Source organism: Pteropus medius, unplaced genomic scaffold, assembly GCF_902729225.1.
Source record: "Pteropus medius unplaced genomic scaffold, Ma_sr-lr_union100, whole genome shotgun sequence".
Taxonomy (NCBI): Eukaryota; Metazoa; Chordata; class Mammalia; order Chiroptera; family Pteropodidae; genus Pteropus; species Pteropus medius.
The window spans coordinates 8,764,342-8,779,298 of NW_024340701.1; the positions used below are offsets into that span (position 1 = coordinate 8,764,342).

At 33.6% G+C, this 14,957-nt stretch overlaps 1 protein-coding gene across 1 annotated transcript in view; it reads right to left on the reverse strand.

Annotated features, from left to right (window-relative positions):
* The window catches only part of USP24 (ubiquitin specific peptidase 24), a 123,151-nt gene that overhangs the window by 72,248 nt on the left and 35,946 nt on the right, over window positions 1-14,957 (reverse strand). Inside the window, 9 exon segments of the mRNA XM_039887268.1 lie at window positions 3,820-3,867; window positions 4,065-4,226; window positions 4,314-4,409; window positions 4,610-4,717; window positions 6,834-6,937; window positions 7,138-7,252; window positions 8,411-8,569; window positions 9,157-9,231; window positions 11,429-11,494. Coding sequence (XP_039743202.1) covers window positions 3,820-3,867; window positions 4,065-4,226; window positions 4,314-4,409; window positions 4,610-4,717; window positions 6,834-6,937; window positions 7,138-7,252; window positions 8,411-8,569; window positions 9,157-9,231; window positions 11,429-11,494 — 933 coding nt within the window.

Genomic DNA, 14,957 nt, shown 5'->3' on the forward strand with positions numbered 1-14,957 from the left:
AAAAAAGCAGCTTGAGTTTTATAAGAAAGGACAAGGACACAAACCTCCTTATTCTTCAACATGCCTCAAAATTATACAGTCAATCTTAAAGATTTCAAAGAGGTCAAAAACACTACTACAGATAATGAAAAGCAGTGTGCCACAGGGAAGCTGTACATAGTGGTCCAAAGGAAGCTGAGACTCAAGCTCTAATTGTGAATCTAAACAAACAGACAGTAAAAGTAAAATGTAGTTTTTTTTGCACTTCTTTATAAGCTTATTAAATTTGTGATGCAAGTTATAATCACTAGCATCTTAGAATCAGAGAAATAAGGTATATATTAAAGACCAACTGTTTATGAGGCTAGCTAGAATATTTCTGTTAAAATATAAAAGTTGCAAAATAACAGGGATTAAAACTCTAAGCCTTAAATCTAAACTGATACCTTCTAAAATGATTACAAACATTAGGGTATAAATATAAACCCTTTAGCAAATACTCAGATACATTAAAAAGTATCATTATGACCAATTAAGTCCATTTTGGTTAGAATATTTTTATTTGACACTCAAAATTATCCTTTGAAGGTAGCTCGCTATCAAATAAAATTAAAAGGAAAAGAACATAAAATTGGGATTTAAAAAGCATTTCTGATATGGCCTTTCCAAAGTTTAGCAAATAAGACAGATAGCATTGATTCCACCGTATCTATGACATGTTGCCAAGTTACAAGAAAAATTTTAATCACTCTTCTCCACTCACAAAAAGGGCAAAATACTAAGGTGAACAATTATAAGGAACGTATTTGGTAATGTCTAATAGTGGAGCTGAGGTTTTATAAGTAAGAGTTAATGGTATGTCCAAATTAGACTTTTAACATCAGATGAAGCCTTAGAGATCAAAGTGGCTTAGCCTGCAAATCTATGCCTAAATTCCTCTTATTCTTTTTTTGATAAATGACTAGTTAGTCCTAGTATTTCCAATGATGAGGAACTCAGGAGGTAGTGCATCCATTTCAGTTCCTTGATCTATCATAATGAAATTTGCCTTCCCATAACGTCTTAAGAGACATAAAAAGTAAGTTGAATAAAAATTCTCTGTAATAATCCTCTCAGTATCTGAAGGCTTTCATATTCTTTCTTGAGCTCTTTCTTCTCAAAGCTGAACATCCCCACTTGCTCATCTGTGTTGTTTTTCCAGACCTAGCCATTTATTTGGAATCAAAGTAAAAATTTTTACATAGGAGAACATTTTTAAAGTATTTCCTCCCGTACTAACCACATCACTGTGAGACTGTACTAAGGATATCTTGCTACTTTTACTTTCAGTTACATGTTTTGGCACATAGAGCCCACTCTACTGGTAAGTAACTATGGGTAAGTAACAATTTTAGGGTTCTTGTAGGGTGAAGGGGAGGAAGTAAGAGGAAGGGAACAACATTAATTGAAGGGCTGCCAGGCACTGAGCCAGGAGGCCTTAAGATAATGACTTAAGGAATATGCAACTACTACTGAGTAAAAATAATTTTTTTGGTTTAGTAATTGTTTTTGGATGAGTACATTTAAATTTTTTAATTGAAGGAAAAAGGAAGTGAAATAAGACGAAGAGGGTTGGGGTAGACAGTGGAAGATATAAAAGAAGCAAAGGAAAGAGGACCATGGAAGCCAAGGGTATCCTGGCAGAATCTACAGAAATAAAGTTAAAAAATAAAGGTGAGAATTTCTGAACACAAAAGTGGAACTCGGGAATTTTAAGAGTGTCAAAAGCAGAGGGAAAGGGAATCAGTTGGGAGAATAGAGGTAGCTGAGGGTGGGAGGGGAATAAGAGGTGGGTGATCTTGTCTTACCCTTTGCTTAGTTTCTGTGTAGCCTGGCAGGGAGACATAATCCCCAGTCAGCCCACCTTGCTGCCTGGCAGGAAAGGGCATAGCATAGAAAAACACCTTTAGTGGCAGTATATAATTCACCCCCCTGCCTGGAGTCATACATATCTAGGGGGCTTTGATCTTCCCACTGCCCCACTTCAGTCACATGTACTTTAAAGGAATATCTGTGAAAGCACTTAGTCAACTGAAAAGTGCTATATAAATGCAAGATATTATTTGGCATGAAATAATGGTACATCAGAATTTCTTTACTGGGAGCAGTGGGAAATAAAAAAAGGAAGAATATTCCTTTCGAGATTCAAAAAATGACTCCAAAATTCTCCCTATTACTTTTTGAGTTTTCTTATAAAACAATAGATATGAATGAAGTGGCTGTAAAGAGAAGCAATAAAGATGTAGCGATGCTACTGGCTAGAAGGACCTAAGTAATGCTTAGCTGTAACAAAGAAGGAACAGAGGTCAGGAAGAATTTTCTGGTTTCAAAAGCCATTTTCAAAGAAGGAAAGAAAGGTCTTTTCAGCTTGGATTTTCATATCTATAAAGAAATACATATGTCACTAAGAAGAAAAGATCATTTCTCTATAGATACCCTTTTCCTCTTACTACTACTACTGAAGAAGCTAAACTTCTTAAGTAACTGGATGAGTTTCAATCATAAAGACAGAGACTGCTAAATTATCTGAATCACTGAGCTGAAAAAACTGGAAAAATTCATTTGTGTCTGAGTAGAAAGAGAGCAATGTTGTTGATTTAAAGGAGTAATTCTAATTCTTTACCACCTGAGCATTACCAGCTCCAGTTCATGAATGACTTTTAAAATCTCTAAAGCTAAATAATATGTAGAAAATTCACTTGATCAAATTCAATATCAGAAATATAAAACACAAAGTTCTTAAATGTCTCCAACTAAACTTTACGACCAAATATAACATAAGCAAATGAAAGCCCACTGAATTACCAAAAACCCCTTAATAAGAGCTGACAGTCTCTGAATATACCAATGACAATTAGCAGTAGTCAAGATCTTTAAAGAAATATTTCTTAGTGAAAGCCAAGAAAAATTTACCAATGAAAGCACTAAGCCACTAGCTATTTACCAAAACCTTTTATGTTAACAGTAAAAAGAAATCCCTCTGGTGGCTAGGCTTCATGTTTGGTCCTACGGTGGGAGGAGGACACCACTACTCTGATCAGGGCTGCTGCAACGACGGACATGCATTCTGGTGGACAGCCACTGTGATCAGCCCTCTCGTAAGGAGAGACTTGACATTTATGGAGTAGAGTGACAGGAGATCAACAATCATCACTGCTTAGTCTAATAACTGCCCTTTTAAAGGATAGTCCAGAAGTCCACTGCAACCTGGAGACAGAGACCTGAAGGGTGGGGCTTTCAGTCATGATCCAAGCTTACCTTCTAAAACTAAGCCCTAGCAGCAGGCACTCACTCAATAACTGTCTAAGGAATTACTTTAGGAACACATTTAAATCAAACACCTGAAAAACGACTACGTGCCAGCACTAAATGGACCACCTTCTTCCCTTCTTTCTCTTTCTTACTCTATGAATGTTCTTCCATTTCTCCCTTACGGGTGAAAAATGGGCCTGATATTTATTTAGACTCCACTGTAACTTACTAAAGTTGTGGATATTTTGGAATTACTTTAAAAAAGAAAGACTAACTTTAAGGCCTTATAATTTTATGAAAATAATATAATAAAAGTACTCTCTACTCTTTGCATGTGACTCTGGATTCTTTTTCCCCTTTCAGAGTCAATAACTCCCCAAGCTTTAAATAATCAAGCACAGGTCATAAAATATTTCAATGACAGTTTATATCTGCACATTACTCTAAGAAACACTAAAAATAACATCATCTTAAAATTATGATGCAATTTATTAAAAGGAATTATTAAATTAGTGTACCTTTTAGTTCATTCCATTTGCAAATTCTTACCTTGAATCCATCCTTCTTATTTTTTTCCAAACTCGACCATTCTCCAGGCTGAGAATTAATTTTAAGAGAAATGTAAGTGACTTGGTAAAAGCAGTACCTACAATTTCCCAATCTTAAACTCTAAGGTAAGAGCTTCCAGATAAGATACTTAGTTTACATCACATAATAGGGGAAGAAAATTATTTGACTCTAATTACGCAGTTCTATTGCTCTGACAACAAAACCAGACCAAATATAAAACCAACCCTTTTAATATCTTCTATGCATTTTATGATGTAGCTCCTCTTGATTGCTTCTTTCACTGCATATGCATCACTAAGGATTGTCAGGTGTTCATCCAAGGCTTGCTGAATAAGGCTACTGGGCAGCGTTGGGAGATGAGCCAGTTCCCAGAGTACATCTAACACCTACAATAATACCACATATAAGCCAACCAGTACACAAGTAAAACTTTTAAGTATTTGTAGCTAGAAAAATTCATTTGATTCTCCTGCCTTTCCAGAAGTGGTCTCAAAGCGAGCTTCCCGGCCTATTCGTCCAATTAGGCTCAGTAGCTTCTGTCTTACTCTATCGCTCTCAGTTTCCCAGCTCTGTAGAACAGAAAAGACAAGATGCTGCACTATCCAATTTTACCAAACTGGCAAAATATACAAAAGCTTTAAACTTGAGCGGAAAATATTTAATAATGTAAGAAGAGTACATTTAAACACAACTATTTAGAGAGGGAAGGCTTCAAAATAAGCTTATTTTAGAAAAACTTAAAAGTAAGAACGTTTGACTGAATACATACCTTCTGAATGAGAACAAACAAATGATTAAGCTGATCTGAATTAAATTTGACAGCAGCTGCAGCAATAATAGTATGAATGTTCTCGATCACGGTAGATGATTGTCCTGACTAGAAAAGGAGACATTAAGAAAAAGTCTTAGAGCTTGGAAAAACCTTAGCCTGGCAATTTATAAAAGCAAAAGCAAAACAGTAACAAAGATATATTGATTCTAGTCTAATTAGCATTCACTTGCATGAAAATATTGGCAAGACCACATGAAGCAACCATTAATGGTTATCAGTTGTTCTTTTAAAATTCCCAGGGGCATTAAATTTTTAAAAATACAATGTAAAAAAAAGATGATAACCAAATTCTTTATCTGACATATTCATTTCAAGAGAACAAAATATTTTCAACTGGCTAAAAAAAAAATCAAACTAATTACAAGACAAACATAATTTTGGCATTTCATAAACGATCTTGATGGCCTCAATTGAGAGTATTATCTGTCTCACTTTTAATTTTGCTTATAGATATTTTATGACTTCAATTAATATTTAGTTATCCCATGGGCAGTAAGTCTCTGCTTCAGACCCCATGGGTCAACCTTATGGTTGAAATTCACTTTATAACCTCAATTACGACTCATCATACCTTACTATTCACCATCTGAGAGACTTGAAAGGCAGGGGGACCTTTAAAAATTCAATCCTACAAGAACTTGCTCAGTATCTACTACACATATATTCATTGAATGTAGTAAAGATATAATATATACGTCATGGTCTCTAACCTTCAAACTACGTGGATTCAAAACTTACACACACAAAACAAAATTAAATGAGAGCATTCAACTAAAGTCAAGACATGGGAAGTAATATTCAGAGGACCCAGGAATGTTTTCTTTCAGTCCTGCAGCTAACTTTCTATAGTCTGCTCTGTAATGTCAGACTGGGAAATTCCATTTCCTCTGCCAGCTCTGCTCCCATAATGTTTGACCAATGAGAGGCATTGCTGAGAGATGAGCAGGCAGGAGGAAGAAAGAAGTGTTTCTGGTTTATACTTGGAGACTGGATGCAGGTACTGGCATTTGTGGCAGCAAGGAATTCCAGAAGCCCTGGTGGCAGTGTCACCTCTTTGACAATTCTAGCACTTATAGTGAAAGAACCTCCCAAAACAGCTTCCCTCCTTGGACTTAATATCTATTTTTCCATTTTGCTCCTACAGCATTCATACATCTCTCTTTTGCTCTTCTGCCCTAGCAATACCTTTGTAAACAATATCCTGTATTCAATTCCCTCTGAAATACATAGCATAGTTTGTTTCCTAACTAGATTATGAATGATACAGTGATTAAGAGGCTATAGTTGAGGTGAGCTCCAGGCTTCTTCCCGGCTTAGCAACTAAATGAAGGATAATACCATTACTGAAATTGATAGGAAAATGACTAGGTTTAGACATGCTAAATTTGAGATGCCTATGAGATAACACATGTGAAGGTATAATAGTTATGCATTTAGATAAACTGCACTGGAGCTCCAAGAAGAGGTGTGATTTAGAGACACAATTCTGAGAGTCAGCAGCATCTAAATGTAGTTAAAGCCATAGGAGTGGATGAAATTGACTAGTGAAAGATTATATAGTAAAAAAAGGGCTAAAGACTAAGGCTTGAGAAAAACTCGTATTTACAAAGTAGAAGAGAGTAAGTTAGTAAAGGAGAATTAAGAAGGAATGCCAGAAAAATAGGAGAACAAGTAGAATGGACTATTAATAAAGTGAAGGAAAAAGAAAAATGAAGGGTACGATCAATTCTGTCATAGCTGCTGAGAGTCTGGTAAGATGAAATCTGTAAACTCAGTATTACTATCATCCTCATTTAAGAGAATTAAATGGGAAAAAATTATTAATGAAAACTGATAAGCAATGTAGTGAAAAGAACACTGGATTGATACGTATTTCTAGCTCTGCCAATAACTGCTATATAGCCCCGCAGTAAGGCTTTTCATATTTTAACCTGAGAAATGAGAAGACTAGACTATATCAGTAATTTTATACTTTTTAGTGGAATGCTTTTCACATATACAATCTTAATAGAAACTCTAAATTGTAAAACAGATTTGAGTAGAGCTGCTCTGGTTAAAGCAAGATAGGAATTCCATTTCCCTGCTCATTCTCCACCCTCCTCCCTCTCCTTATGACGAAAATGTCAGAAAAAGGCAAAAAAAGTAATTCTGATCAACTTACCTGTATCTTCCAAATTTTAGTGAGCTCATCTAAAGACAATTTACTGCCCAAGAGTTCAATAATTCCCTTTATACGATCACAGTATTGTGCCTGGTCTATGTTGCCTAAGAGAAGAAACACCAGAGGGACAGAAAGATTCAGTGAATGCTGACTTTCTAAACATGATTCTAGTACTTCAAAGCAATATTAACTTTCTGATTATTTAAAAGCTAACACAGTCAAAACAACAATTTCATGCATTTTTAGTATAAAAATATTATTTATAATTATGTTATGTAATATTTATTTTTTTAAAGCAACTTACCTTCCAATGCAATTGACAGAACTGAATTTTCAACCAGCCAATCTAACAATCTGTCTGTATCTATAGCATTCTTCACAGATTTGGATAAAGTGCTATCTTCTATTAGTTTGGTTACCTAAAACGATAAGATTTTGTGCTGAATTTAATATGAATATGCATAATCAAAATCTTTATATATAGATACGTATTATTTCCCCGTGACTTTCACAGTATTACAATATGGTCTGACAAATTGCCAAAATGTATCAAAGGTCAGTTATTAGAAGTTAACAGACTACTTATTTGTGATGTTTCTTTTAAAAAAACATGAAGCCATCCTTATACCTCACACTCCCTGGGCCTCTGTTGATGGGCTCAGGGATGAGCATCTGACCTTAACTTTAATCAAGGCAAGTCCTCCAAATTCTATATTTGGAACCAGAGTGAAAGTATTAGTCTCTTCCTGATGAAGGGAGCTATCCATGGCCATGATGTCCTACCATATGAAAGATGTCACTCTGCTGGTAGAGGGAAAACAAAGCCAACATGCTCCAAAAAGCAGAGATAAGATTTGAATGAGTCCTGGCAGTGGTTAGGTCCTGAATTCTAATTGTTCCTATTGCTCACATGTGTCCCTGCCCTTATACGGTTTGGCTTGTCAAGCTGTCATCATGTGAAACAGCCTAGCCTTCTTCCATTAAAGTCCCCTCTTGGTATAACATGATTTAAGATGAGCTTATTTCCCTTGCAGCCAAGAATTCTAATTAATGTCACTGAAGGAAAAAATAATTGGAATTATGACTGAACTGTACTGGTTCCACCTGTCACTCACCAAGTTAACTATGCTCATATAAAGTTTAGGAAACTATATAAATTAATTTCCATCATTTTGTTTATATTGTCACAGTAGTAGTCATTTTGGTTTTGTTCCAACCCTAGTTAGAAGATTTGGTTTAAGTAAACACATATCTGAAATATAATAAAAGGAATCATACCCTTAGGGTAAAAAATAGATCTCAAACTGTATGCCAAGGAATTATGTTCAAGAAAATTTCACAAAAGCACTAAATATTGCAAATATTTCAGAGAATGAATTTTGAATGTAATATATATAAAAGATCACTTTATTAACAATTATAAATATTTACGCCATTTTATCTGTAATTGTTATTTATTTTTCATATGAATACAAAAAATTATTCTTCATTTCCCAACATTTTTATGTTAATAACCACAAATTGACAGAACTTAAATGTCTGTGCTTTAAGTCTTCCAGAAACAAATGCAAACTTACTTCTTTGAGGGAATTCATTTTAGCACTAAAATGTGGTGATTTCAGCATGCGTAGTAGGATGTCTAGTCGAAGGTCATCCACGACGGTCACCAGATCTGGTTGGAAGCGCATGCAGAGTAACTTAATGGCAGACAAGAGCTCGGGGATGCTAACCAATCTCTATTAAAAATACACACACACACACACAAACAAAGAAAGGAATCATGAAAACATTTTGATCCTAATTCTTACACACACAGGAAATACAGGACATTTTTCATTAACAGTCTACAGGTATCTGATATGCCACATGGTCAATTAACTACATTTTATTTCTAAACAAGTTAGCATGTAGGTGGGCAAAGGAAAGTGAAGGGTCTTGTGAGAAATTCAAGGCAGACTAAAACAAATCATGTTAAATTTAAATGTTAAAATTGCTCTAAACAACTCTGGATAAACTTTTAATATTGAATTATTTTAAAGCTTCTTCAATGCTACAAATGAAAATATGATCAAAATCAACATATGAGTAAATTCGGAAGAGTACCACTGAGAATCCTATATTTATTCTACTGACTGAGGTAAAACCAACCACCGGTGCTTCGGAAGAAGCCATATTTCAGTTAGGAAATGTAAAATTAATTTGATTGAGTTTTAATGTGACCAGAATCCCAAGAGCAATGGTGTGTGAGCCTAGACCCAGGTACTGGCTCTACTTCCATGGACCAACAGGCACTGGGGCCTACCAGCCTGGAGACAGCACTTACCTTGTCTTTGAGGTCCTTTTCCTCCACGCTCCGCACATCCTGGATCGTAGTAAGAATGACCGGGTCTAGCATGGGCTTCAGAAAAAAAGCACTCTGGTTAACAAAACTCCTGAATCTGTCCCAAAGCTAGAAAGGAGATACTTCTTTATTCACATTTCACAAAGGAGAGAGTGCAATACTAAGATCTGAATTTGAGTATCAGAGTCGCCACTAACTAGCTGACACTAACTCAAGTAAAAATCCTTAACTGTGCCTCAGCTTCTTTAATATCAGATAGGTGCAATCCTTATCATTACTGTCTTCCAAGGGTAATTTTAAAAAGCAACCAAAGACACATGGACTAACTTTTAAACATTAAGCATGAGTATATATTATTTTTATAATCAAGTCAATATTTTGTAATAGATTAAAAAAAAATGAATACAAGCAGACCATGAAAAATATGCTGTTATATGCACTACTTTTGCATGCTGATATAAATGAGGTGTATAGATGAGACTCATACAACACGCTGCTACTCCAGGATGGCAGCATAATCAGATAACTAACTCTAAATAGTATGTGAGAAGTAGTTAAATATAAGCTAGATCTAAATAATCACTTCCATTCAAGTAAAACAATTTAAAAAATTTATTTGGTGATGACAGAAGATGAACAATATTTGGCTGTCGAAGCCAAGAAAACATTAGACATGAATTAAATTGACACCAGGCAATTAACCAAATAGAATGTCTTCATTTAGACTTACATAGGTTGTACAGTGAGGACTGAAGGCTGTCAGGGTAAAAGGCAAGTCACACTGTTTTTGTCAGCATGTGCCAGCCCTGCTTAATTCTCACTGCAACACTGTGAGATAGGGCATGATTATCATCACCATTTTGCAGATGTGGAAGCTAAGGCACAATTTATATAAGCCTTCCAAAGTCATACAAATAGCAAGCGGTAGAGACAATTATTAATTTATGGCAAGTAACGTGGTATAACTATGATATGAATAAATTCATAGTATGAATTTATTGCTCAATTTAAGGTTGGATATTTGATAGAATTAAAATAAAAATGAAGTTAAATATGCTTTGGTTGGAAATTCACATACCTTTTTACTCTTTTTTTAAAACACACTGCTTATATGTAAAACCTGGAATTTCTGAAGAACTTAAAATTAATTAGCAGCTGGACTATTTGTGTTAAATCTCTTTCCATGGAGCAATGCATAAGAGGATGAATTCAAAAATCCAAGCCTGGCCCTGTTATTAAATGCCAATTATTAAATTATTAATATTTATTAAACTATTTTGCTGCTTTGTGTCCTAGTATTTCAGCTATAAAACAAATGATACTTATATACTTAATAAGTTGAAAGAACACTAGATGTTTCTAAAGAGCTTAATATCCAGAATGAAGAAATGGTCATTCTATTTCATTTGAAAATCTTGCAGTATTACTTTGACATCTAAAGAAGATATTTTACACTTAGAAATAGCAGAAATTTCTAAAACCTACCAAAAAAAAATGTTATCTCCCTTGTTAAAATGTTAAAATAGCTCTAAGTAAATAAATTAGGTATTAGAAAGAAGGAACAGTACATACAAAACACTGCCCCCCTAAAACACTATACTTTTAAAACCATTTACAGAGATTTTAAAAAATCTCTGAAAGTTATAGGTTTCACACACTTATTTATAAAAAAAAGTAATAAATTGAGGTATTTCAATATGACATTTTATTCAGTAAAACTTATTAATGGAAATAAAAGGGAAAGAAGAGAGTATTATAGGCCTCATGTATTATAAAACTGAACACTCATAGCTCTGGGTATTCTATGACCTGTTGACTTACAACATGCAGAGGCAGGAAATCAGACAAGATCTGCTGTTATTCAGTGGCGAGAGATTTAGCTAGCAAGTGAGCCTAGTGGATTGTTCAACACTGATCTAGTTTAATACATAATGACACTGAATCCTTAAACAATCCATAAAGGGGAGTGAAATGTATGCAGCCTATTTTATAGATAAGAAAATGAATAAAAATATATGCTGTCATATACAAATTATACTTGATAAAATGATAAATTGAAAAGGTAAATAAACTTAAATGTTAGCAGTTTCCTATCCTTAAATTATTAATCATTTTTCATTTTTCTTCTAGTAATATTTTCACTACTAATTAATCTGGATTAGGCATAATTCTGAATACTCTGATAAAAAGAAAATTACTGTTTCTATGTCTTAGATAACCTTCTAAAAGTAAATATAAAATGGCCTCATCTTACCTGTACGACTGAAGAATTGAGGTACTCTGCACACACGCCTAAGGGCTGCACCAATGCTGAGACTGCCTGAAAAAAGACAGTGAAGGTTAGAAGTAAAAGTGAGCAGGTTATCTTCTTTCAACATCAAACAAATCTTTTTAAATGTTAGGGAAAATTTTAAATAGTAGTTTGATCAAGTCATGAATGAGTAACTAGACAAACTATACTCTTGGACAGAAAGAACTGATATAAGGATGTCAATTCATTTAAATTATTATAAAAATTTAACATAATATAAATCATAATATGCCAATTAAACTTCTTTGGAAGACTGGATGAAATGATTCTAAAGTTCATATTACAGAATACTAAAAATTTTTATTTGAAAAAAGAGGAAAACGTTGGGGAAGGAGTAAAATGTGCTTTTAACAAAAAAAAACACTGAAGACTTTCAAAAGAAAAAAGGCTCAAATAAACTATAAAATTTGACTAAAATAAATAAAAGGCCCATGTTCTTTACTGAAAAGGACCAGTATATAAAAAAGTCAATTCTCCACACATTCTCACTTATAAATTTAACACAATTCCAAGCATGATCTCAGTGGGATTTTCTGTAAGAGAACCTGACATGTCGACTACATTCAAAAGAATACAGATATGAGAATGATCAAGAAAATTTGAGAAAAGAATGATGCTGGGCAGAACTGACACTACCAATTAAAACAGTGGAGCAATAGAGAAATGGCCAAAGAATGAACAAACGAATGAATGATTGGAACTGAAGTCCAGGAACAAATTCGTATACACATTAGACAGTGACATATTATAAAGCCAACAAATCAAAATAGTAAAGAAGAGATGAATTACTCATTTGAGAATCTTACAATAATTAGTTACCCATTTGGAAGAAAATAAAACTGGGTTTCTATTTTATACAATATATAAAAATAAATGTAAAATAATTCAAGAACTAAGTTTAAAAAATAAAATTGTGAAATATAAAACAAAATGAGCCTTTTTATAACGTTAAGATGTGAAAACATTCCTCAAGCGAGGAATCTTTTAAGCCATTAAATAATGACTACATAAAATTTTGAAGCTTCTGTGTAGCAAAAGACACCATCAATAAAAATAAAAAGAGAAGGAAAAGACTGGGAGAAAAAAATTTATAAACATACAAAATAGACATGGCTTTGATATGCTTACTATAAAAAGAATTACTAAACATTACAAAGACAACCCAAAGAGACCTAAATAACTAGGTCAATTTACAAAAGAAATGTAAACAGCCAAGAATCATATGCTCAAATTCACAGGAAATCAGAGTATTACAAATAAAATAATAACATACCATTTTTTGGTCCATTATATTGGAAAATTAAATACTGAAAATATTTAACACTAATGAGAGTATTAGGAAATGCCTTTGTGGGAGTATAGATTCGTAACAACTTTTTGGAAAGAGATTTAGCACTGTCGATTATAATGTTAAAATATAGTCTTTAACCCAGAAAATCCATTTTCTAGGAATCTATCCTTCAGAAATGGTTGCATATACATATAAAGACAAATTTACATGAACACTCTCTACAATAGCAAAACTTAGAAATAATCCAATGCTCATTAATAAGTGACTGTATCATGGTACAACATTTGCAGGAATGCACTGGAACCATTAAAAACACTGATAGCACTAACCTGAAAAGATGTCCAGGCTACAACGTTAAATGAAAATATGCTTCTAGGTATAGCTTGATTACAATTTAGTCTTAAAGAGAGAAAGATCATGCACAACATGTTCTATATAAATTTAGGAAAAAGTCAGAAAGGCTATGCATTAAATGTGTAACCATTTCCAGGAGGTAGGTGTATTTGTGGGGTAGGGTGCAGGAAAGGTGACTTTCATTTCTTACTCTGTATAGGTTTTTTAATAGATTGTGAATGGTTTATTTCCCCCTAGTAGTTTTCATATACAAAAATATTTAATGTGAATATAAACGTTAATGTAAAATGAATACATTTACTTGTACTCAGTCTCATGGCCTAAATTTATTCTGGGACATAGTCACCTTTTTAAATAGTCAGAAATCAGGCATTTCTGATATTTTAATTATTTTGTTTACTAAATTAGAGTCTTAACTTTGGAATCTCTTTTTCCTATGCCTGAATTTTATCATTTTCTCAATACAACCTAAATGATATAATTCTGTATCGACCACAACAAACGACAGTTGCTCTGGAAAATGGTCTGACCTAAGAGAAAAATCTTGAAGGAACCTTTAAACTCAAGACATTTGATAATAATGAGGGTAAGTCCAGATTCTTATATATGTATCTAGCCTTAGCCAGTTTTCATCCGAGTAGGGTAGGAACTTTAGGCTCTGTATTTTTCTTTTTTAAAAATTAACTCTGTAGGAAAATAGTGTTTTAATCTTTTTTAAAAAATTAAGTTCATTTCTGATACTACCCAATGATGTATACAGACAGTTCTTAAGAAATAAGTAAGATAGATAAAACCTTTTATCTGAACAGGTTTTTGTTGTGCTTTTTAAATCACTGCTTATTATTTTCCAGGTCAATAAGGTCATTTCTAACATACTTTCAGTGGGGATTAAAATGACAGTCTAACAGCCTAGTTAATGTTCAGGGAAAGTGGAAGAGGCTCCCTAGTAAGTGTTAGTGGAAATATTTATGATCTGGCAGACATGTGATCTTTTAAGGATAAAGAGAGTGGCAAGAAAGGGTCAGCCTAGCACCAACCATACTATCAGCCTCTCTCCTGGACTGTTATTTCCCGCATGCAAAGAGGGACCAAGGGAGTTAGCTGATTAATCGTGGTCTCACAGAAATAAACGCTACTCTAAGCAGTTTGTATCACTTAAGTATATTATTTTACCACATCATTTTCTGTTCTGATCAATTTATAGTAGCTAACAGAGTATCTTATACATGAAAAGTACATAGAAAGTAGTTTTTAATTGAATGGTTAATTAACTAGAGAACAGAAGAAAGTACTCTCAGTTATAAACAGGTCAGCAGTCTGTGAAAAATTAACGATTAAGTTACTCCTCTAACTGCAAAGTTAAATTTTTCTGAGAAAATTAAGTTGACATGAAAAGATAATGGTATTGCACCTGAGGGATGATTCTCAACTCCTGTTACAGCTCTCTGTCAGTCTATGAATCTCTGTAATACCAAAAAGCTTACTAAACAAACTTAAAATATTTTATTTGTGCTTGGTACTATAAAATAAATTCTGAATTAACTGAGGCCTAAAATTATTATGTACACACACTTGCCACATTTAGCAACTGTCCTTAAACAGCAAGATAATTTCACATAACCATTACAGATTAAGAGAAAAAAATACCTTATGATAAGGGAAATTAGTGAGGGAAAAAAACTTTAAACACTTTATATTGAAATTTGGTTATTATGATTAAGGATAAACATTTCTATGGTTATCAGAACCATGAAAGCTGCTTCTGTAAAGATTAACTTACACTTTAACATTTAATTTAATGTATCCAGACTAGGTACCTTGGGTTAC